Source organism: Zonotrichia albicollis, chromosome 7, assembly GCF_047830755.1.
Source record: "Zonotrichia albicollis isolate bZonAlb1 chromosome 7, bZonAlb1.hap1, whole genome shotgun sequence".
NCBI classification, from domain to species: Eukaryota; Metazoa; Chordata; class Aves; order Passeriformes; family Passerellidae; genus Zonotrichia; species Zonotrichia albicollis.
Window position 1 is genome coordinate 32,072,690 of NC_133825.1, and position 22,827 is coordinate 32,095,516.

The 22,827-nt window shown below is 45.6% G+C and overlaps 1 protein-coding gene across 1 annotated transcript; it reads right to left on the reverse strand.

Moving 5' to 3' along the window:
- Positions 1-11,411: 11,411 nt before the first annotated feature.
- HIF1AN (hypoxia inducible factor 1 subunit alpha inhibitor) lies at positions 11,412-21,020 on the reverse strand. Its single transcript, XM_005481280.4, has 8 exons — positions 20,716-21,020; positions 19,520-19,770; positions 18,154-18,302; positions 16,335-16,480; positions 15,744-15,850; positions 15,287-15,350; positions 14,949-15,059; positions 11,412-13,828 (listed from the first exon to the last, which is right to left on the reverse strand). The coding sequence occupies exons 1-8, from the start codon at positions 20,953-20,955 to the stop codon at positions 13,784-13,786; spliced, it is 1,113 nt and encodes a 370-aa protein (XP_005481337.2). The 5' UTR covers positions 20,956-21,020; the 3' UTR covers positions 11,412-13,783.
- Between the last annotated feature and the right edge of the window lie 1,807 nt (positions 21,021-22,827).

Genomic DNA, 22,827 nt, shown 5'->3' on the forward strand with positions numbered 1-22,827 from the left:
ACAATGGGACAGGTGACTCAAGTGGTTTCATAATCTGTCATAGCAATAGCCAGCACATGCACTCTATCCACCCTACCATCTCTAGTTTGCCTGTTGAACATCAAACCACCTTCTACAGCAAGCAAGTAAAGTTTGCTGAGGAGTATTTTTCTGTTCTTGACCTGCGTTAAGGGCACCACCATCAGTTGCCTGTCTCAGAGAGGTGTTTGAGTCACAGGAGCAGTGGAGGTGGCTGTACCTACTCAGAGCAGTCTTCTGGTTCAGCAGCTAATTACAAAGTCTCTTACACAACTGCTCATGGACTTTCTCCCCTCCTGGGGTCATAAAACCAAAGGCAGATCCCTGTGTCATCCTTCAAAGGACCTTCACCAGGGTGACAGCAACAGCACTGTAATCCTTGGGCACAGAAGCAGCTGCCAGTGCAGGTAGGACCTCCAGGGTCAGGGGAGATACCAGCTGTCCATGGGAAACCATAAAGCCCTCCCTCTCTTAGTATTCCTCAGGAGCACCTCCCCTTGTAAGCGGCTCAGCAAAGGCTCTCCCGACTAAGCCACATTTTCCCAGCAATTCCCTGGGGAAACTGCTGCACTTCAGCTCACAAGTGCAGGGTCCTGCCTCAGCCTGTAGTTCATTTGCTCATGCTGAAGGGCAGTTCCATGACTGAGAGCTCACCTAGAAGCCTCCTCTGATGCCAGAGACCTCTATCTAGGCCAAGGCATGCCTCAGGCAAACACACCATAATAAATACTTCCAAGAAAATCCAGCCATCACACATTTACTTCCATCTGCACTGGAATCTGCTCAACCCTGGATCACAGCTCTATTTCCTTCATCCAGAGGCTTCATGCCTGATCTGACCCCAGGGCAGGATGAGTGAAATTACCTTTGATGCATCTGAAATCCATCTGAAGCAGACACTAACCAGAGTGGGGAGCTTTGAGCAGTCCATAGGTCCTGAGGATGTTTTTATCTAGCACTATGCATGCAAGGGTCACAAGACGATTAATGGGTGGACAGAGAAGAGGGCAGAGAGTAGCAGGATCTAATGATACCAGTGTACTCAGAAAGGGAAAGCCTTACTGTTCCTTAGTCCTGCCCTTCCCCGTGGAAATTGGGTGTTACATTTCCACCCAAAAGCCAGCAGATGTGATCCTCTCTCTCAGCTGCAGGAGGCAAGAACTGCTGTTCTCTCAGAAAGCTGACGTGGGTAGGTAGGTGAAGACTTGGTTGTTCTGGACACCACAGGTACATGGTCTAGGAGACCTCTGCCTCTAGATCCATGTGCAGACTGATGACATCAAGCTGGCAAAGGACAGGGATTAGTAACCCCTTCTTTCATCTGAGGGAGGGAGACTCAAACCACTGGGTTTAGTGCTGCAGGAGCATGGAAATACCCAGAGAAAATAGGAAGGTGGAAACAAGCTACAGCCCATAGGTAATGAAGCAGAGAGTAGAACAGACAGGGAGGTAGTTCAAGCAGATGCAGAGCCTTTGAAAAGAGATAAGTCTTGAGAAGACTTCACATTCAAAACTGACCACAGCAGAGAGCTTTGTGAGTTTCCTGGACAATCTTTGCAGGGCTGGCTTCATCTGATTGTTATAAAGACAGGGGAATTCTGTAGGTAAATGTATCTGTACTCAGTAGTGTTAGACATGCCTCATCAGCTTGATTTCCTAGTTGTATGGCTTCCCTATGGTACTTACATATCAGAAAGAATAAGAATGCTTATAGATGTAAACACCACAACTGTCTAAACCAGCAGGTGACACAAGGCAAGGAATACAAGCTTTCTTTCTAGTATACCACATTTAAAGAGATAAGATTAAAAGCAAGAATTTCTTAAATGGATAAAAACATATACTGAAAATAAACTTTATTTAATAACAATTCATTAAAAGCTTCTCCCACTGTTATTTTCACCAATTTTATACAGAGTTGAATATGCAAGTGAGGCAGACATGTTGTCTTACCAAAATCCAGCCCTAGGCAGTCAGCTAGATGAAGCCAAGGACACCATCACATACCTGCCTGTAATCTCACCAAAGTTACACTGTGTTAATGATCTAGGTACTTGGGTCTCCATTTCCAGGATTGAATACAAGAAAAGGAATGTTCTCAGGGTGGTATATGAAGCAGTCTCAAAATGTAAGAACCCATGCAGAGATCTGAAGAGAACCTACTGCTCTACTTGCAACAGCTTTGGGCCCCACTGAGTTCCTTGAATTCCTGGAAAGCAGCCAGTTATGGCCAAGAAACACTGATTTTGTTTATTTTTATTTCACTTGGGCAGATCTTACTCACAGGTTAGTTTGAGAAGATTTCTCCCCAGAGAGCATTGGAATCAGCCAGGCTTTGCTGGGCCAAACTGCCAATATCCTTGGTTTTCCTAGTTGGTGCCCTCTTTACTCTTTTAGAAGCTGTTCTCCTATTAACTGCTGTGCAATTTTGTCTCCCAGATCCAGGATCTCAAGGCAGTCAGTAGAGCCATCAAAACTATATTCCTCCTAGTATTTAAGCTCCTTTCCTATGTCCTTTGGGGAAGGTACAGCCAGGTGACACTGGCAAGGTTCTTTCCCCCTCCCCTACTCACAGGTAACTCTTTTCCTGTGTAGAAAAAGGGGAGTCAGCATATGGCAAGAAAAGAAAAACACCTTTCTGGTACTCCTGTCACTCAGGAAAAAATCATTTTCACAGGCTGGCATGTTCCCTGTAAGTGGTGGTATCGAAGCAACGGAGACAGACACCTTGCTCAGGCAGTGATTCCCATGGTTTTAGATGTGCAAGATCCAAGTGCAGTTCCAGCAGATGACAGAGCTCCTGGGCAAGGTGCAAAATAGTTGCCCTGAGGAAGGATTTGGGCTGCTGTGTTTTCTGCAGTAGCTGGAAAGGTGCTAAGCTGGGCAGCATAAGCAGATGGAGCCTGAAGGCACAGGAGATGAACAAGACCCAGCTCTCCCTTTCTGGGAGGCCGAGGCAGCCACCGACCTGCAGTGCCTTCACAGCTCCCAACCTGAGCCAGGCCTGATCCACCTTGCCCATCAGTTCTGCCTCATTGACCACACACAACCTCTTCCAAATGCTGCTGTAAACAGCAGGCTCTTGGAGGGGGCTGGAAGGTGGCAATGGTAAGGTTCATGAGCCACCTCCTGGCTCTCTCCTCTCCAAGCACAGCCACCTTGCCATGTGGAGGAAACCTTTGGCAGCTGTTTTGTGCTGGGAGACAGGGCTTGTTGAGCTTGGCTGAGTAATCCCAGCCACTCCCGTCACTGCAGCTGCATGCATCCTTGTTCTCCCAACCCAAGGATCGCTGCCTCGCTGAATCACCCCATTAAATTGCTAATATCTTATTGTTCTTTAAGATTTTGAAACTTGCTGCGAAACGTTTACAGATAATTTTTTTTTTGCCTGCAGTCACTGTGCCTAATGCCCAGTCATTGAGTGCCATATGTGTTTATATGCACTGCAATTTTCCACTTGATTACATTTTACCACAAACACTTTCATCCACTCCGCAAAGACAGCAGCAACACATCCATAATGTTCAGAGCAGCCCAGACAGACAGAGCTCAGACACAAATGTCTCCACTGGATGGACACTGCAAAATGTGAAATTCTTAAAACCAACTGACCCAGTCTCTAATTGTGAAGTCTCCAAGGGCACAAATACCTCAGTCACCTAACAGAATGTGCAAAGTTAACGTCATGCTCCAGCTTTCCCATTAAGCACCAGGTGCTGCTTTTAAGTCTGGAACAGCTACACAACATGGACATGCTTGCCAATACCCAAGGATATCTCCGATTTTCCAGGAGACAGAGGATGACCCAGGCTGCTACAAGGTTGATTAGCACCTGAACCTGAAAAAAATCCATTGGGACAGCAACAGCACAGCATGCAGCACAGACAAGTTCTAAAATTAGATCCTCAACCCCAAAAAGTGAAGGCAAGTTCTCATTTAGCCTTCAACTAACTGGACATAGTCCAGCTTGTCTTATTGTAGGAGATTTCAACTCTTGATGGCTAAACCTTCCCATTTGCAACTAGGCAAGTCACATTGTCAGCCAGGTCAGTCTTCCAGGAGAGGAGAGGCAACATGATCTACGCAGCAACATTGGCATCCCCGTGTGAGCTTGTTCTTCTCACCAGTTCAGCACAGCACAGAGCAGAGAATGCTGGCTCAGCTGCAGCAGTGAGCCAAACCTGAATACTGTGCTGGTGTGGCAATAGTGCTTTTGCTTCTACAGTCCTTGCTCTGCATTGTCCCACCCTCTCCAGTGCCTGGTGTGGACACTCACTGTGGGCAAGTGGCAAACATCTGCCATGTCATGATCAACAGCTCTCATTCCATCACCATCCGCCTGAGCTGGCACTGCTGACTGGCTCGGCTGACAGACAAAAGGCTAGTTTGGTGAGGAAGCTCTTCATGACTCTGGAGACCAAAGAACATAGCCTACAACATCCACAGAAGATTTTACATAGAGAAATAGAATCGCCTGATACGTCCCTTACATCCTGGGTTATCTGGGATAACCTCTGCCTTGCCTTCAGACTGTTTTTTGTGTTATGCCCAAGAAAGAAATGTTACTACCTCTTACTGGATGCAAACTGTCCAGGGACAGGCCAGTTTGCATGTCTGCTGCTAATGAACATCCTTGACTGAACCCTTGGGAGCAAACATAACCACCCTACACAGGAGAAGAGGCACTAAAGCTGTTAGTGGTCACTAGTCAGGCAGTCCAAAGCCAGTGTTCCTCACCCTGGACCCATGAGCACAAGTGTGCAGAAAACAAGGCAAATGAGTGAGTCTGGCTGCCAAGGGCCACCACTGCTCTGCCAGGCATTTACAGCCTCTCTTTCAACAACACTGAGTAGCACCACCAGCACAAAATCAATATTTACTTAAGAGAAATGCTGGTTGAGAGAAACCCAGCAGTGACCCTGGCAGAGGCCACTCCCAAGACATGGGGCAGCATGTCTGTCAGAGGGAGGACACACTGCCTGCTGGAAAGTGCCTGTTAACTCTCCTTTTGTTTGAGACTTTCTACCTTCCAGACTTCTGATGCAGTCAGCCCTCAAGGGGCACAGGTGTTTATTCCAGATGAGTTCATTGCCCTCCCTTGGGACTCAGGTTGTATCAGTTTTTATGTCTGTACCTAAAAGGCAACTTTTTTGAGGAGGAAACAAACAACAAGAGGTGTAGGAGCAAGGTTGTGTTTTTTTCCTTGGCTGCTTCACTGAGCCCCTTCAGCCTGCTGCTGGAACTCTAGCTCACATGGCAAAGTAAGAGGGTCTGAGCTTCCTAGACTCAGCTGGGAGCTGTCACCTGCCTGGCTGCATCTCACAGAGGAGAAGCTGCATTGAGCTTTGGGGTTTGGCCCTGTGTTGTTGCCTCCCTGCCACTGCAAGATGTGGCGACTTCAAAGCACAGCTCATTCTATCCACCATGCTCCTTGGTGTAATAGAGTTGGAACAGTCTCATGCTAGAGCCATTTATCTGGGATAAGACTATTAACTCTCTTCTAGGCTCAACTCAGGGCTTATTTACTGGTTTAATGAATGAGGCCAGAGAGGATCCCTTGAGTCCCTGTATTCAGTCTCCCACCTTATAATACTTGACCACCTTGTCCCAGATCTTTACATCACATTCCATCTGACCTCTAGCACAACACCTACATTTTCTTTCTCTCCTTCACAACCTCTTCTGTAAATGTTAGTTACAATCCAGTGTCCTGCACAGAGCGTCCCTAGAGATCTCCAGAACCCCTAAGGAGAATGGTTATTATTACCTCTCATTCCCACTGTGGAGGATATCACCTTTCATCCATGAGTGGGAAGAGAATTCTGTATGTATAGCATTCCTTGGTTCCATGCTGATGGGACAGTGGCTACTGTAAAGCTTGATAACAGCAGATGATAAAATCCTTTTGGGACTATCACACATCTGATGTACCCCATTTTCATCCTAGTTAGGTGACAGGGCATTTGCAAGAGCAGCTGCTGTGGCCCAGGAGATTCTCAGGCTGCAGGTGAATGGAAAGCGTCCTCATGACAACATGACAAGTCCAGGTGAACCATGACAGAGACTCAGAAGCAACTTCCTTTCTGCACATGACAAAAGGGAGTTTCCCAGAAAGATTTCCACATCCATCAGCAAAATCATCCTCATTCTTTTTCTCTTGATGATCTCAGCCTGCTCTTCTTTCTCTTCTGACAGCTTTTCAGCCACTCTGTTGGAGGCTGATATGTTCCTGAGAAGCCCAATTTCTTCTCAACTGCCTTTGCACTGAAACCAAGATTTGAAGGGGAGCCTCAGGAGAGGGAGAGGGAGCAAAGTATGACACATTCAAGCTATAGTGAAATGACATATTCATTACAGCTAATGGGGGCCCACATGGCACCCCAACAGGATGCTGCCCCACTGCCCATTTCCCAGCTGACCCTGCTGGAGTTTCCCCCCTGCTCCCCTCTCCATGTTCCTGACGGTGTCACTCCAAGCGAAGTGGCTGATCTGATTGGCCAGGGAACACGAGGGGTGGCAGAGAAGGTGCTCACAGACATTTCTTGGCTGCCTCAAGGAAATAAAGGCCATCGCTGAGCCTGTCAAAATGATTAATCGCTTACAGAGAATGAGGGGGAGGAGGGAGGGAAAAGGAACGGGAGGAAGGAGAAGAGAAAGACAGATGGGATGGGGAGAGCTATAAACAAATAGCAAAAGCAGGAGACACAGGATTGTTCTGTGCTGGGGAGGAATTGGAAGCAAGAGGCCCCAGGCTGTGCTTGGAGTGAGCTGGTGGCAGATGAATGGGTCCTTCACAGCCCCCAATTCCACTTGGAGATTTCTTCCTCAGGTGTGCACCACTCCTAAACACAGGCCCAAAGAGCACTAAGGCCTGCTCCACCAGAGCAGTGTCAGACCTGACAGCCCAAGTAACATGGTCCTGTGACACCTCAGTTCTACAAAACTCTGCAGTTCCCGTGAGCTGACAGACCAGAAGCTTATTACCTCAAATACCAGGCAAGGCCTTGCCTCCAGCTCCACAGCCTGTATTGACTGACATTTGACCCAAGTACCCACCAGCATCAGTAATTCTTTGCTGCCAGAAGGATTTTAACCCAATGAAACACAGATGATTGGGAGCAGCTTCAGAATATCAGAGGGCCTGGCAAGGGAACTTGCAGCAGAATCAGCCCATTGCCTGTGCTACTAATCTCTTCTACAGAAACTATCCCCTTGGATGCTATTATCACCCCATGTGCCCTCTCTGTGGACATGGAGAATGTCCTTTTATAGAAGCAAACGATTTGACCTCACCCCTTTAGCTGCTTTCAGCTCAGATTGAGCCCTCACACAGCTCACTGCATGAGGCCAGTACTGCTTAAGCAGCTCAAGGGGCACAGAGCACGCAGCAGATTTGGTAACACAGATTACCTGCACACAGGAGAGCCTCCCTTCCTGGCTTCCCAAGAGGTTAAGTCACACCCAAAGGTCCTCCCCATCAAGGCATTCAATGGCAAATCCTGACTATTCAGGAAAAAAAAAAATAAAAAACACAGCTGACACTGGGACAAAAGTCACACTTGTGCTCCTGCCATCTAGTAGAGTGACATTTCTTACAGAAAGGGCAATGCCCTGCCGTGTCAAAGTCTGGGATTGCTCAGGGTTTGCTGCAAGTTTGTTAAGTGAATTCTGACCCTGCTGCCTACTGCAGCACAACCTACCTTCCCCCTCTACAAAGAGCACAAGGTGCACTCCAAATGTAAGCACACATTTAAAGTGTTGCTGTAAATGAGGAGCAGCCTTCCTCTTGTGTTCAAGAGGGAATAAAAGTCACTACCTGACATATCTTCCCATCCTAAGCAATGTGACCAGTGATTCTCCTGACTGCTGTCGTGATGAGCTCTGGATGGAAAACCCTGTTAGATCCTGTCTTGAGATCTACTGTTCTCTCTTTCATTTGAGTTCCTGTGAACAATAGCCATGGGAAGAGGCTGAAAATCTAAGCTGCTCTCATTTGTCTGAGCTCAGAGCCAGCAGGGAATGAGACAACATGGCTTCAGCTCTCCCCTTTTGTTCTGGTTTAGGGCGAATTTGGGAGAAAACCTCTAAAGGGGTTCCTCTAGAAAACAGATTTGAGCAAGCCCCTCCCCCAACTAGTCTGGGAAAATAGTTCCTTGGAGAAAAGTGGAAAAAAACTGTTTATTTAGCCAGCAAAGCATTCACCAGCACAAAAATGAACAATACTAAACAACAAAACTTCTTGCTGCTCTGAAGAGATGACAAATTCAGAAGGTCCTCTTTGTGGGTTGCAGCTCGGCTCACTCAGTCTGTTATCAGTCCCTCCCTGCTGGAATGCAGTGTCCTGGGCCCGCTGGGCCACAGTGTGAGCTCCTGCTGTTTTACCTTTGTATCTGCTTTGATTTCCAGTTACAGAAAAAATAATCACCCTGATGGAGACCTTCACCTCAAGTAAAGGACCCAGCCTTGCAAAGACAGCAACTGCCACTGAAATCAATGGATCCAGTAAGCTTAAGTGTTCAGATGAACCAACACTGTATGCTCACAAATGGTCTGTCCTGTCCCCTCCCATGTTAGAGCTGCTGATTTAATCAGAGGCAATGCCTCTTCATGCAAACTACACCAAAGTGTACACCTGACAAGACCATGAATGACAGCTGTAGGAAAACCAGGTAACATAGATCCCATAGGTACGATAATTCGTTCAAAGCCGACAAAACCCAAACAAAAGCATATAGTGGATTGTGCATGAGTGGATGATGAGGCAAGACAGCAAATGACAGACACAGAGAAGTCACCACTGCCTCCTTTTCTTTACCTGTCATGCAGTCCATCAGGTTCTTCATTGCTCTTGTAGAAAATGACATTATCAGGAGAAGAGCCTGAAACTGCTTTCATGTTGCCTATCCTAAGCTTGCTGCATGCCAGTCAAGGCCCCTGCCTGCTCTCTTCCACACCACAAACTGCATGCAAAATGTGGAGAAAGGAGACAGAAAATTTAAGACCTTGTTTCTGTGGTTTTTGCTGTCAGTTTGTGGCCAGGCATTGAGATGGAAGTGCAAGGTGTCAGTGGGGGAAGGACTGGTCTCCCAGATATGCTCTCTCCCTTACTAAGTAGGACTGGAAGGATTTTGCCTCACTGCCTTCCTCCCCAAGCTTTCCAAGCCATACAAACCCTCTTTGCTGCGCTGTACCTAGGCAGAGATGGCTCTGTGGAGCAACAGGAGCACTTAGTTATGCATCTTGTGGACTTCACGGTGGCTCTAGTGGCTGCCTCCATTGTTTGTGGGATATTCTCCCCCCCTTCCCTCCTTCTAACAAAGATTCTGATTAATGATCGCTCATTCCTAATTGTCAAATTTCTTTTCCTTCATCCTGTGTCTAATCACCAGTGACAGAAGTCATTACGCAAATGAGAGCAGACGACTTCCCACAACTGTTCTCGTTGGTAAAAGCCTTGTAATTTAAAGCTCTGATTTGTAGAGGAAAGCTGCGTTTCCCCAAGGCGTCCGGGCATCTGTTCCACTTACACTCCGAGAGCCTCGACTTCCGCTCCCTCCCCCCACAATTAGTCCTCTGCTTGCAACAAATATTTGACTTTTCAAGGCAGTAATTAGAACTTACTTTGCATGTGTTTGTCGCAGTAACAGCATCTTTCCCTTTCTGTCTAGGCAGCAGCAATGCAGAGAAGTGCCCAGGGAAGATGGTGGTGGCTTCAGAGCTTCCGAGGACATTGATGGGAGATTGCTTTCTGTTCCGAAACAGGAACAGAAGATGAAGACCAGAAGCAAGAGTGCAAGGAAGCTTCTCACACACACGAGGCAGAAATGCATTTCTCTAAGTGTAGAAATGAGCAAAGGCAATATCTCTGCTGCAATTGCTGCTCTGCTTCCAGGGCTGAGACCATGCATTAACAAAGGCCTGTCAGGAGATTGCTGAGACCCTGAGAGCACTACCCCCATTCTAGGGCTTTAAAAGACAGTTGGCTGTGTTCAAGGTCAGCTTGGCCATTCATAAGAGCCATTGCAAACAAAAAAAGTCTCTGCCCAGGCCTGCCCCTCTCTCTCTCAAGAGCTGCTTTGATGCCAAGGGTGACCCCTTGCCCCCAGCTGAGTCAGACTGCACTGCAGCTGTGTCTGACACCTCCTCAGCCCAGGCCTGATCCTCACCTCTTGGCTTCACCTTAGGCCTGATTTATCACTCCAAATATCCCTAAGCTGAGCATGACCCTGATCAATAAGGGGGTGAACAAGTGGATCAGCTAAAAAATCCATGTGCTTCTCCTTACACAGGAAAGATTCTGCAGCTATGATTTACAAGGATTAAGACTTCTCCTCAGAAGAATCCCTCTTTTCAAGGAGCAGGGAAAAGAGGAGGAAAAAAAAGGGAGAAGAAAGGTATTAAGGAACCTAAGTTAATAAAATAAAATAAGAAAAAGACTGTAAGTACAAGTGAAAAATCTTGGCCTCTGACCTAGTTTTCAAATGACACGGTTCTCATCTCTCAGTTTTCTGTGCTCTTTGTACAACCAAAACATTTCTGAGCTAAAGCTCAGATGCCACCTGTACGTTATCCAAGAGGCAATGCAGAGCTGAAAGGATCAGACACAGCAGATCACAAAGTTCAGTGGAACACAACCAAGGGTGTCCAGAGATGATGATCCCAGCAGGCACAGCAGGGAAGGGTGAGCACCCAGAGCCAGACTTTCTGCACTTGGCTTTCCTACTCCCTTCACATTCACCCTGTCCCCCAAGGGTGTGAGGAGAGTGCCATTTGCGGTGGCCCAGGCTGAGGCATCTCTCTCTCCCACAATGCCAACATCCTTCACCTACTATTCAACTCTTCCCTATTTTACTACATCTCAGCCATTTGTTCAGAATTAGTCAGCGTTTCACCAATGGTTACATTTCAAGATTGCTGTGGAGTTAATATTACTTAAAATAACTTCTGTTTACTAGGTAGAGAGGGCTTCATCTCCCAAGGCTGCTAACATACAGCACAGGTACACACAGGAAGCTTCCCCCCAAAATCTCAGGGACAACTATTTGAGTTCACCAGGCCTGCTTGTGTAGTTTGCTCCATCACCCAGAGTATGGTGACACCATGCAGGTCAGCAGGGAAGGGAATTTTTCCCTGTCCACCAACACTTCTTGTTGACAGGGTACAAGCACACCATCTTATTCCCAGCTTTCCTTTCAGGCTTCTGGAAGTAGTATGGTGAAAGATGTGAAGACACATAATAATGCAATTGGTATTGCTGTTTTGAAGGCAGTTCTGGAGACCAACAGCCTTAACCAGTGAAGAACACAAGTGGAGTTGTCAGACTGAAAGGTAGATTTAGACACGTCCTTATAGAGCTCTTCTACACAGCCACTCACAAAATAAAAGCCACACCATTCTGTTGTTCAACATTGGTTGTATTTAAGAACTACACTTCAGAAGGTACCATGTGTTTGTCACACCCCACCCCCTGCACACACACCCCTAGCAGAGAACACACAGCTTCCCAATACCATGGCAAGGGGCATTGAAAGCACAAGGTGAAAAGGGAAGGGGGAGGGAGTCAGTCCATCAGTGCATTGTAAATGAGCTTTCACAAAGTCAAGTGCAGCAAAACCTGTTCAGACACTTTAAAAGTTAGACCTTTGGCAAATAAAAGAAAAAAAAGGATCCTAAAAGTTCTGTAAGTACCATTCTCTCTCCACACGGGATATGAACTCCCACCCTGAGCTTCAAGAGTTGATGGTGTCTAACAAGCAGTACTGAAGACTACCATGTGCTGAATAAATAGCACAGAAATGGGATTTAATTTGACCATCTTTCAACAAAGGGCATGTGCCCAAGATTCCTGGGAAGGCCTTGCTTTTGGCCAGTCAGAAGGTTCTTTCCCAGTTGTCCAAAGGTTGAGCATTGATAAGCATCCAGCTGAGTGACCTTCGTCTGGATCTAACCACAGCTCTGGAGAGCCTGCAACATGGCAGTCAGACTACTCAGTGACACACTTTTCTTGAACAAGGACCCTGTAGCTGCCAATTAAACTTCATTTATTCTGACCAATAAAGCAGCCAGAAAACTTGCCTCAGGACCTCCTGTTTCCTCCTGCTTGAGAAGCCTTTCACTTTTGTGAAAGACAAGCCCACTGCAAGTGGTGCATGCACTGTCCCAGCAAAAGATGGGACCTGAGACCAAAGATGGAGCACTTCTCAAGTAGCACGTTACACTTTTATCAGAACCCACATCAGAACAAGCCCAGCACAACAGGGGAAACACTGGGAAGCCTCAACAAAACAAATCCTACACTTTCTGGGATGAGATACATGGGCTATGAAACAGCTTCTCCCACCTCTAGCTTTTGGAACCCATTACAACCACATCACATGTACAAGATCTTTGCACCACCCCCCAAACCAGGGACAGCAGTGCAGCATACCTCAGGGAATAAAAAGCTAGCTTCCACATGAGCCTATGGCTTCTGCATGGAAGAGGAGAAAGAGGAAAGCAAAGTTATTTTTCAGAGTGATTACTGAGGACTCAAACAGAGGCTTATCTGGTTCCTGTGCTCTGGTCTTGTCACTTCCCAGTCTGCCATGTCAAGTCCCAGAACACAAAAAGGATCAAGATAAACTTAATCACATTTAAACAAAAAGCCCTGAACTCTTTCACATGACTGTACAAGGAAGAGAACCACACACTGGCATGGATTTAACTGATGGACAGGAACCACACAAAATCACACAAACGCGCACACCTGTGCGCAGCCACACACACTTGAGTTCTTGCAGTTTCAGTAAAAAGGGCACTTTCCTGTGCTAGTCTCAGGAGGCAGCACCCTGCTGGGGAGAAGTGAGGCTCTGTACCTATCTGACACTGTGTTGTGACAGTTGAGCTCAGCATCCCTTGGAAATTTAATTTAAAAATGTGGCTTAATCATTCATGACTTGGAGAGTGCCCTGGCATTTATGCATCTCCCTTCATAATGCTACATCCCCTTTTAACCATACTGCAGCTTCAAAAGAGCAGGAGAGAAGCCTTCGCTCCCCAGAAAAAGCTGTCAGAAAGGAGATTTATCTAGACTCATACAAGACAGATGTTATTTGGACAGCATAGGATTTGGTGCTCACACACTAGATAAATTCATTCTGATCTCTACCCTGTACTACATCCAAAGCATAGATGTCTTAGGTTGAAGGAACTGAATCATTTGTCCAGTTGCTCAATGCACACAGGCCATCTCACATGTTTGTTTCCATGAATACAAAAAGGTGCCAGAGTTGAGCAGGGACAGGTCCTCTAACAACAGAGGACTGTGAAACCTAACATTTCCCGCCTTATATCCACTGCTGCCACCAACACACAAACCCAGCCAAGAGGTCCAAACCCCACGAGGCTGAGGAAACAATATTGCTCCTGGTTATCCTCCAAGCTCTTCTTCATATGCCTGAAAATCCTGAAGTAACACATCCAAGTGCCAGAAGCCATGCTCCTTGTTGTGGCAAACAGGGCAGAGGGATGAAAATAAACAAGTTAGTGAGCATGAATCCAGCTTCCAGTAAGTGCAGACTCTTTCTTGGGAGGTTCAGTTAGATGAGAGTGGAGGATGAATAGGGTACTAATGGTTTTGCAGTTCCAGTAGCCCCTTTATTGTAGTGGGGCCAGGACAGGCCAGGAAACCCATCAGTCTGTTAAGTGCTGCGTGCAATACTAGCGCTCAGTATCTTCCATTGCTTGTGAACAAAGAAGCTCCAACATCAGCCAGGGGCACCAGGCATTAGTCATAGCGGCCCTTAATCATCATATTCAACAAGGGACCCACCTGTTCAAAGTAAAAACAGGTCATTAGCCAGGACAGTTACACAGAAATGACAGCACAGAGCCTGCTCCCTCTGCATCACAGAGCCCAAGATACACCTAATCACTTTCAAAGTATTTTCTAGAAAAACACTGGGGCATACATGAACACATTCTCAAAATACCCTACCAAAACTGCAGAGTTCTCTGTCAACACCTGACTTCGGGTGACACCAAAATATTCCATCAGAGTGGAAACATGCCCAAAACATTTTCACTTCCCACCTAACCTCTTTGATTTCTAAGTAGATGCTATTGAAGGGAATCAATAGTCATCATGGGTTGCTCTTTTCAGGGAGAGAAGGAACATTCTCACTCATTGAATCCTCTCTGGTCCCTGGGGTCACTAAGAGGGGGGGCTACAGGGTTTTTTTTTCAGTCAAGACCACTCCCACATCTCAGGACTTCCTAACCATCGAGGGAAGTTCAGAATGCTATGGCATTAAAATAATCTCAGAGGAGAGGCTAAAGACAAGTTTCTGCACAGTGGTAAGGATTACAGACCATGAAAGCATTTCTATTCTTGACCTGCATTTCCACTTTCAGATGATCAGATCTTCAAAGGCATACTCCTAGTACCTCATTCTTTTTAGACTTAGTACCTCAGGAGGTTTTTTTTTTTATATACCAGATAGTTAAGACTGCAAAGAATTCAGAGATAAGCAAGAGACATGTTAAAGATGAAGCACATGACTTAATAGAGGAGATTTCTGTTATTTAAGAGACTTGGATTCAACAGTTTCAATTTTTTTTTGTATATAATGGGTATCATTGCTGCACAGAAGACTAAGGAGTTTTTGGGAACAACACTTTCCTGGAAGTGCCCAAAGTCAAAGAACACTTTTTTCCCACATACAAGAACAACTGCTTCATTGTTTGTAGGGGTCCTTTCCATAACTGTAATTTTAAGAGCTTGCATTTTTGTAAGCAAATGACCTTCTGAAGACTGCAGGAAGAATCAGCAAAGAGCAATCCTGCTTTCCCACCCTCACTCTGGCACCTACAGAGCCAAGCAGCTGTCATCTCAAGTTCTGCATTATGCCTTAATGATTTCAACAGCAGTGACCACATGGTTCTTTCCATACCTCTTGTGGATTTCCTAAGGCTTCTCCCAGCATCTTCTCAATGTTCCTCATTATTGCCACTTTCTGATGAGCCTTTAAGGGATACTCAATTCTCTTTGGGGTTGGGGCACCCTGAAATATCAAAAAGAGCTCATTTGCATGCTTCCTGTATTGGCAGCTTATTCCACTGTACCCCAGTCACTCAGTTCTTCACACACACAACTCTGAAGAGGAAAAAGTAGCTTCCAGAAGCAAAGGACTTGGTGCCACGAAGTTCTCATATCGACAATGTGTGCCAATACATCTCTACCTGAAAAAATCATCTGAGATGGAGCTATCCAAGCTGTGCTTGTACTCACCTTGTACCAGAAGTTCACAGTGATGGTAATCCCCCCATTCAGGAGAGACTCAATGTGGTGCCACCTGCATGGAAATCACATAAAAAAAAAGAAAAGAAACTATTGCTGTAGCTTATAGTGAAATACCTTGGATGATGAGTTCAGACAGCACTAGACAAGCCTGGCCCTATACCTCCTGCATCAAGACCTCAAAACTTCTGGAAAGCTCTCCTTACTTAAATATAGATCCTTTTTCTCACATGTTAATGAGTACATGTACAATTGAAGTGGTGTCAGGGAGAATTACTATTCCCATCCAACAGATAGAGGAGTTAGAAGCATCCTGGCCCAAGATATCACAGAAAATATCACAGTTGCTGGAGAAGTAAAAACAAAATACTCTGAAGAGCCAACCCAACACTAAGCAGAAAACATTTTAAAATTCTGTTTTTTATCACAGTCCAGCTATCCTTCTTACCAGTACATAGGTATGTATAGCACATCCCCAGGACCCACCACCGTCTCATAGCCAACCACATTCCGGAAGTTTGGAAACTTCTCATAGTCAGGATTGTCAAAGTCGACCTAATAGGAGAAAACATGAAGAAACTCAGAAGAATTTCCTGCAATAACAATCCTCCTTATTGGCTCTCAGTGTCAAATCATCCTGGTCTTCCTTACATGGCTTTTACGTTTCCACTTGTATCTTAGCTTTATTGTGAGGTCCTGCAGTACCCTCCAAGTACCATGTAGGTAGGAATCCTGCAATTTGTCTGTCAACAAATCTGTGTTTGACCAGTGATAATGAAGCAAAATAGAGGAGGTAGCAACTGCAGACCCATTGTGTATCAGTAAGAAGATTTTTATGGCTCTAGCACTTGTGAGTTGGAACCAGACACAAACAGAAAACCACCAATGCATTCCCCAATGCTGTTGAAAACTGAGCAGAGGTTTTGCAAAAGCTCAGCAAGTATTTTGCAGCTTTAACTCCAGTGCAGCTTCCTCCCACCTAGCATCTTTACAAATGCCCATTTTGGCGTGGAGCAGAGAACAGATCTGCTACTCTCACCTGGCTCTGTCTGTCACATGGGTGGTGCACAGGATAAGGGTAGAGGCATTCAAACTGATCAGGAGGAAACAGGATACACCTCTTGTAACCCTTAATCTGAGCAAAGAAGTTCTGTTGCTCGTCATAATGAGCTGGTGTCACATTCCCTACACAGAGAGAAAAGAAAGTCAAGACACTCTCAGGTATGAAAGAGATGCAAGTTATATTCCTTGCTGAAGACAGAAAATATACTCCCACATACTCAGAAACTAAACAAGGAAAATGACAATAGGAATGTTACAAACACCCTATCATCAGCCTTTATTGAGGAGCTGCTACTCCACTTAATTTCCATTCTAAATCCATACTCAGCAACTTATGCTCTACAGGATTAGGATTTCCAGCTTGTTCCAATGAACAGCAGATGTTGAATGCTAATAGGGAGCTTTTTCATAAAACACGTTGTTTAAATGACAAGTTGTGGAACAGACTGTCCAAGATTATTAGTCTAGAGAAAAGGAGTTCAGTGGTCAGATTTGAAAAAAAGTCCCAGAAGTTTTTCAAGAAAACAAGTAAACAATCTCTGTCAACGGAGCTCCCAATAGCACCCGCTCAAGTCTGATTAACAGTGCTTGACTGCTGTCACTGGATCTTAAATTTAATAAAATCTTTAAATACAGTGGGCTGTTTTCTACTCCTCACAAAAAACTGTTTTTCAGGCTGTTTGCCAATTCAGATATTACTTTCTTGGCCTGCAAGAATTAAGATAACAGTTAACCCCATAACTTCATTAAATAGATCAATAGAGCAGCATATATGCTGCTCTAAAGACATTCCTTTTTCTAGCACATTCTGGTTCAAGACAATTCCTTGGTTCTTGTGCTAACCTGTTAATAGAATTTTAGTGACTATATAGCCTGTAAGGAAGTGTCGGTCCACTGATTTTATGTTATGTTCTCAGCTAGTAAAACAAGTGGCAAAGAAAAACTACTGTAGGTTGAGTATGACTTGGTGTAAAGGGGAAAAAACCATCCAGGTTGTGTAATTGAACAATTATAATTGGATATGCTGGCCACATTGATTATAGGCTCTCTCACTTCACAGAACAGTGTACATTTCTTCCCCAGTTATTGAGATTACTTTCTAAAAGAATGTTCTCCTTGTCAACAGCCTAGTGGTTCCTCTGTCTTCTAAGGCACTTGCCTCTTAGTCAGGCTCCACATGAATTCGGAATTCTATTCTATCCACATACTTTTAGGATTTACCCATCTTCAAGTTTCCCACTGTCCTATAGGCTTTCAAGAAAAAAAATCAGGTCTTAATCAAAAGAGAATTCCTCCTCACAGTGTACTAGCTCAAATAAGAAGAAAAGGCTTCACAAAATAATCAGATTTCCTCCTGGGCAGACATTGGACATACTCAGAAAAGCCCAGAAGTCTAATACTGTTCAAGTTGCAAACCCTTCCGCACTTTGAATCTGCAGGCTTTGAGCTTTTAAAATCTACAGTGCCTGAAGCATGCAAACAGTAAACAGATCCCAGGATATGATTAGCAGTTACTAGAAACACAGTGCCACCAGCATCACACAGAGCCTTTCCATTAGCACATGACATTCAGGCATTCAAAGCACATCCCTGGCAAAATACAGACTATTCCTTTCCTTGTTTCTCAAGTTAAGGTGTGACAACAGTCTCCTCCCAGCACAAAGCTTTACACTACCTCCTCTGAAGGAACACACAGATATAGGGGAAAATCCATTTAAAACACCACCTGGAACTGAAATACAGAACTGCTGATGCAATCTTCTCCCTATTTCCTTCAGTCTGAGGAAGCTATTTACCTTCCATGCCAATAAGAAGCAAGTTAGAAGTCAGTTGACCCCAGCCACGTTTCCCTTGCTGCTTGTTAATCCAGTTCCAGTTGAAGCCAAGGAAATCCACTACAATCTTCCTTCCAACTGTGTCATTCAATGTTTGCTGTAGATATAGCCTGAATTGTCCAAGAGAGAAAGCAGGAATCAAATATTAAACTTTGTCATGAGAACAGACATACTCTGTCTCTTCAGAAAGATTTCAAAACAGAGAAGTACTTTCTAGAGATTCTGTTTTATCACTACACAGCTTCAACACCCGTGGAAGAAAACAGTTTCAAAAAGTCTGCAAACTTTGCTGTAAGGTTTCCCAGTACACAAGAGAACAGATCTTAGTTCAACTTGAACAATTACAAGGAAAAAAACATAATTTTAAGGAAGAACAACCCTCTCACAGAGCAGGAGGAGGAAACTCTAAACAGACTGGCCATTATCAAATAAATCCCTAGATGAATGCCACCCCTCTAAATCACCTGCAATATCAGTTACCTCTTCTACATGAGGGAAAAAGAGGGCTCAGGAGAGCCTGCACATGTCAGTATCAAGTTACTTAAAGCCATGTTTACATTTAGACATAGAGGATGAGAGGAATCTAACAACTGTACCAACAATCACAGTATTGCAGACTACTGTCTGCAATGCTGGAAGAAAACCCATTTCCAAGAGCAAGGACTGACTTCTCTCTTGGAAAAAGCACACCCAAAGCTGAGAAAGAAGAGAAAGGCACAGATGACAAGTGGGCAGGATTGCTTCCAATTAAGACACAATTAAACATCTGTAATTCATTTTAGAGGGCTGTGACTGAAAACACTGAGGGTTAAGCTGCTGACAGTTATATTCCATGTCCAGCTGAAGCTCCTCTCAGTGACCCACAGCTCTGTTTGTGGCACAGGCCATCACCCCCAGTCCACAGCACGTGCACAACCTGGCCTATATTCCCAAAGAGGGTTAGCTCCAGCTGCCTTGGGATTCTGAATGCCACAGCCTATACCTTTACATCAGACCACATGCTTCTCTACCAATACCACTACCTGCCAAAAAAAAAAGGGAAGCTTAATTCTTTCTCTATACAAACCCTGGCTCACACAGAGGAGGAAAAAATAAATAAATTCCCACAGCCAGTGTGAACAGTTTGTTTGGTTTGACTTTTCTAATAAGGTAACAAGGCTGCTGTCAACTAGAAGCCCTGCAGGAAAAGCAGGATTATTAACAAGAAACAAATAAAAATTCCAAAAAGTTCATGACACTTTAATCATCAACACCCACTGAAGAGAAACTTAGCTCCTACTTAGGTCTGAAGAAATAGAGAAACCTCCACACTCCACTAATCACTTACCTCTCAGCACTCCCTTTTTGTTGTATTTCTTTGAGTCTGTCCACAAACTCGGCAAACTTCATTTCTTCCCTACTTGACTTGGGTTTGAAGTTCTTAAAATTGGCCATTTTTTTCTCATCATAGTACAAAAACTTGTGTGTGCTGGCACTATACACTGAGAAGTCCCCATTGCCAATGTTTTCCTGGAGGTAGTCCAGGTCCCATTTCAGAGCAGGATAAACCAGATTTGTATCTGTCAGCACCACTGGCTCCTGGAGAGAAAGAGGAAGTTTATTGATTCAAAGACCTCTTGAACTTAAGAACAAATACATTCATTATTGCACCCAAAAACTCCCCTTCAAAATGGGGAATTGGAAAAGGCATTTGAAGTAATCATATATTTGTTCTGGGGAGAAAACCAAGCAAGACATGATAGGAAATTCTAAGAAAGTGGTGGCCTGGGGCTACAGTAAGCTCCTGGTAGCAATGGGACGACAGATTGCACTATCTACTTAGCCAGTCTCTATCAGCAAGGTTAGACAAACACTAGCTGGCAACACTTCTGGGCCTGCTTGGTCCTGCCACGTAGCCAGGAGACACGGTAGATTCTGGCTGGTCACTTCCAGCCCCAGCTGTGAAGGGGAACGTGCCAGCAAAAAGATCCCTCTGAATCCAGAAACAGAACTCATCTCTTTTCTCAGAGGACTGCAAATAACCACCATCAAAAAAACTGACCATCTCTTCTACAGCAAAAAAATAAGCTCTACAAAAGGAAGACAAAGTACATCACCTATCATACAACAGTAGTAAGCAACCTAACCAAGGCAGCACTGTGTTCCCAAGCTGTGCATACACAACTTCTTGCAGACTTTCCTTAAAACACCCAACTACCTAACCTACCAAAAGGAGACTGAGCTGGTACAGAGCCAGTACGAGAGCCACCACTGCAAAGGACCTTTTACATCTGTGGTCGCTGGCACTTAGAAAACAATCAATACGTGCCCAGGGGTTTCTACAACGTTCCCACAACTTCCATCCCGACAACAAAGGGCCTAAAAGAAACGTTTCCTGCCAATTTCACAACTCAACGCTGTAGCACCGAAGAAAAATGTCCACTAGAGCAGAGAGGAACGGGACAGCGGCTACAGCAGAGCCCGCGCGGTGCCCGGGGCGGACAGGGCCGGGATGAGGCGGTGCCTGCGCCCGGGACCCCTCACCTCGTTCTCGATGAGCTCCTCGGCGCGGGGGTCGCTGTGGCTGAGCCGCGGGATGGGCCGCGTCTCGAACGAGTAGCGGCGGAACTGGGAGTCACTCCAGCCAGGCCCTACCGCCACCGCCGGGCCCTCCCGGCAACCCGCGGCGGCCGCCGAGGAGGAGCAGGAGGAAGTGGAGGAGGAGGAGGAGGAGGAGGAAGAAGAAGAGGAAGAGGAGGAGGACGAGGACGAGGCCGCCGCCATCGCCGCCTCCACCGGAGAGCCCGTCCCAAGGAAGGCGGAAGCGGAAGCTGCGCACCCATGGCAACGCCGGAAGCGGAGGGCAGAGGCGGAGGGCAGAGGACATGGAGAGGGAGGAGAGCGGGGCGGCGGCGGCAGCGCCCCCTCGCGGGCGGAGGTTGCAGGGGGTCCGCTGCCCCGGGCCTCGGTGCCTTCCCGAGACTCCCGGGCCCCGCCGGGCGCTAGGAGCGCAGCAGGGCCGGACCCGCTGCAGGAAACAGCAGCATCGGCTCTGCAGCCTCCTGGCCGGGCCCCGGCCGCCCCTTCCCCTGAAAGGCGGCGGAGCGGGCGCCAGCGCTGCCCTCGGGCATTTCCATTGCCCACGGAAACAGCAGCGCCCGCTGACTCTGCCCGGGAAATGCGGGAAATGCGCTGCGGATCTCTGCGCCTGAAAACGAGATCCTTAATTAACACTGGCTACAAAAAACAATGTAGCACTGCCTGGTGCAACTAACATTCAGCCTGTGGTGGCGGCTACATCATTTTAGCAGGATTTCATGAACTGTGTGATTGAAGCTGGAGCCGTTCAATTATTTTTTTGTATGTTTATTAAGTGAGACAAAGTCTACATTTGTCTTTTAATCTGCAAACAGCAATAATGATGTTCGCTATTTCCCAAGAATGCGCGCCACATTAGGCATCAGCTCTGGAGAAGAATTTGGTCTCTGGCATACAGTGGTTTTCATCTTACACTAGCTGGGATTTGTTCTGCCTGCACAGAACTTTGTCTTCATGAGAATAGTACAATTTCCCTTTGTCCTGCCAAAATTTATTAATATACTTAGTTTCTGGGAAAATGAATGTTCTCTTACGTTTTAAATCTTTTTCTGCTGTACAGGTTAACAACATTTTTTACAGTGTATTTGCAAATATATATGGGTGCTTAAGAAACTTGAAACACAGTTGTGGAAAACTCAAACATAATTCATAAAATAAATACCCAGTGGTGAAGAGCTGATGTTAGAAGCGACTGACCACAATCCAAGCCTGAGCCCAAGTCAATGGATAGCACTGCCAGTGCTATCCCCACCCTGCTGTCCTCACAGCTCACTGCGCTGCAGAGGTGGGACAGGCTCCAAACGCTGCTCCATGGAAAACAGCAGCAGCATCTGCCCCGGAACGTTGGGCTCTGAGTTAATAACTTTATTAGATAACTGAATAACTTCACTGCATACTCATTTGTAAGGGAGTTGGCTGAATTAAGATACCATCCCTAAAATGGCATCAGTAGGCCTTTCTTTGGGATAAGTGAAAAGATCCTGTCCTTTATCTGCAACAAAGCCCCCATCTCAGGCATGCTGTATCTCAGACATAGTTTTATGGTTCATCACTATCGTCATTCAATTATTAGGTTTAAAATTAATGTTGTTATTAGAAAGAATGGCTTTAATGACAAACTGTCTGTGATAGTTTTTGAGCTACAAAGCTTTATAATGTAAATCGTTATAGAGACATTACCCATTATGGTTGATGTGAATAACTGAAGGAAAATGAGTTCAACTACCACAGAGTTTACATAATGAAGTAAACTGCAAAATCCTTTAATGCTTATATTGATTTTATTTACAATAATACATTGCTTATATTTGAAGAATCACATTGCTAAATTAACATGCCATTTCTGCTGTCCACCTTCTTCTAGCTCCATGGAGATAAGACGATTACATTTGGGTATTGAATTTAATAATATTGATACTAATACAAAGAAGGCGATTTGCATAACGCCGCCGGGCACGGCATCGATACGATGAAGCATCGATCCGCAAGAGGCTCCCCGTGTCTGGAGGGCAGTTCCTGCCATACATTCCCGTTGCCCCGCTTCAGACGGTGACAGAC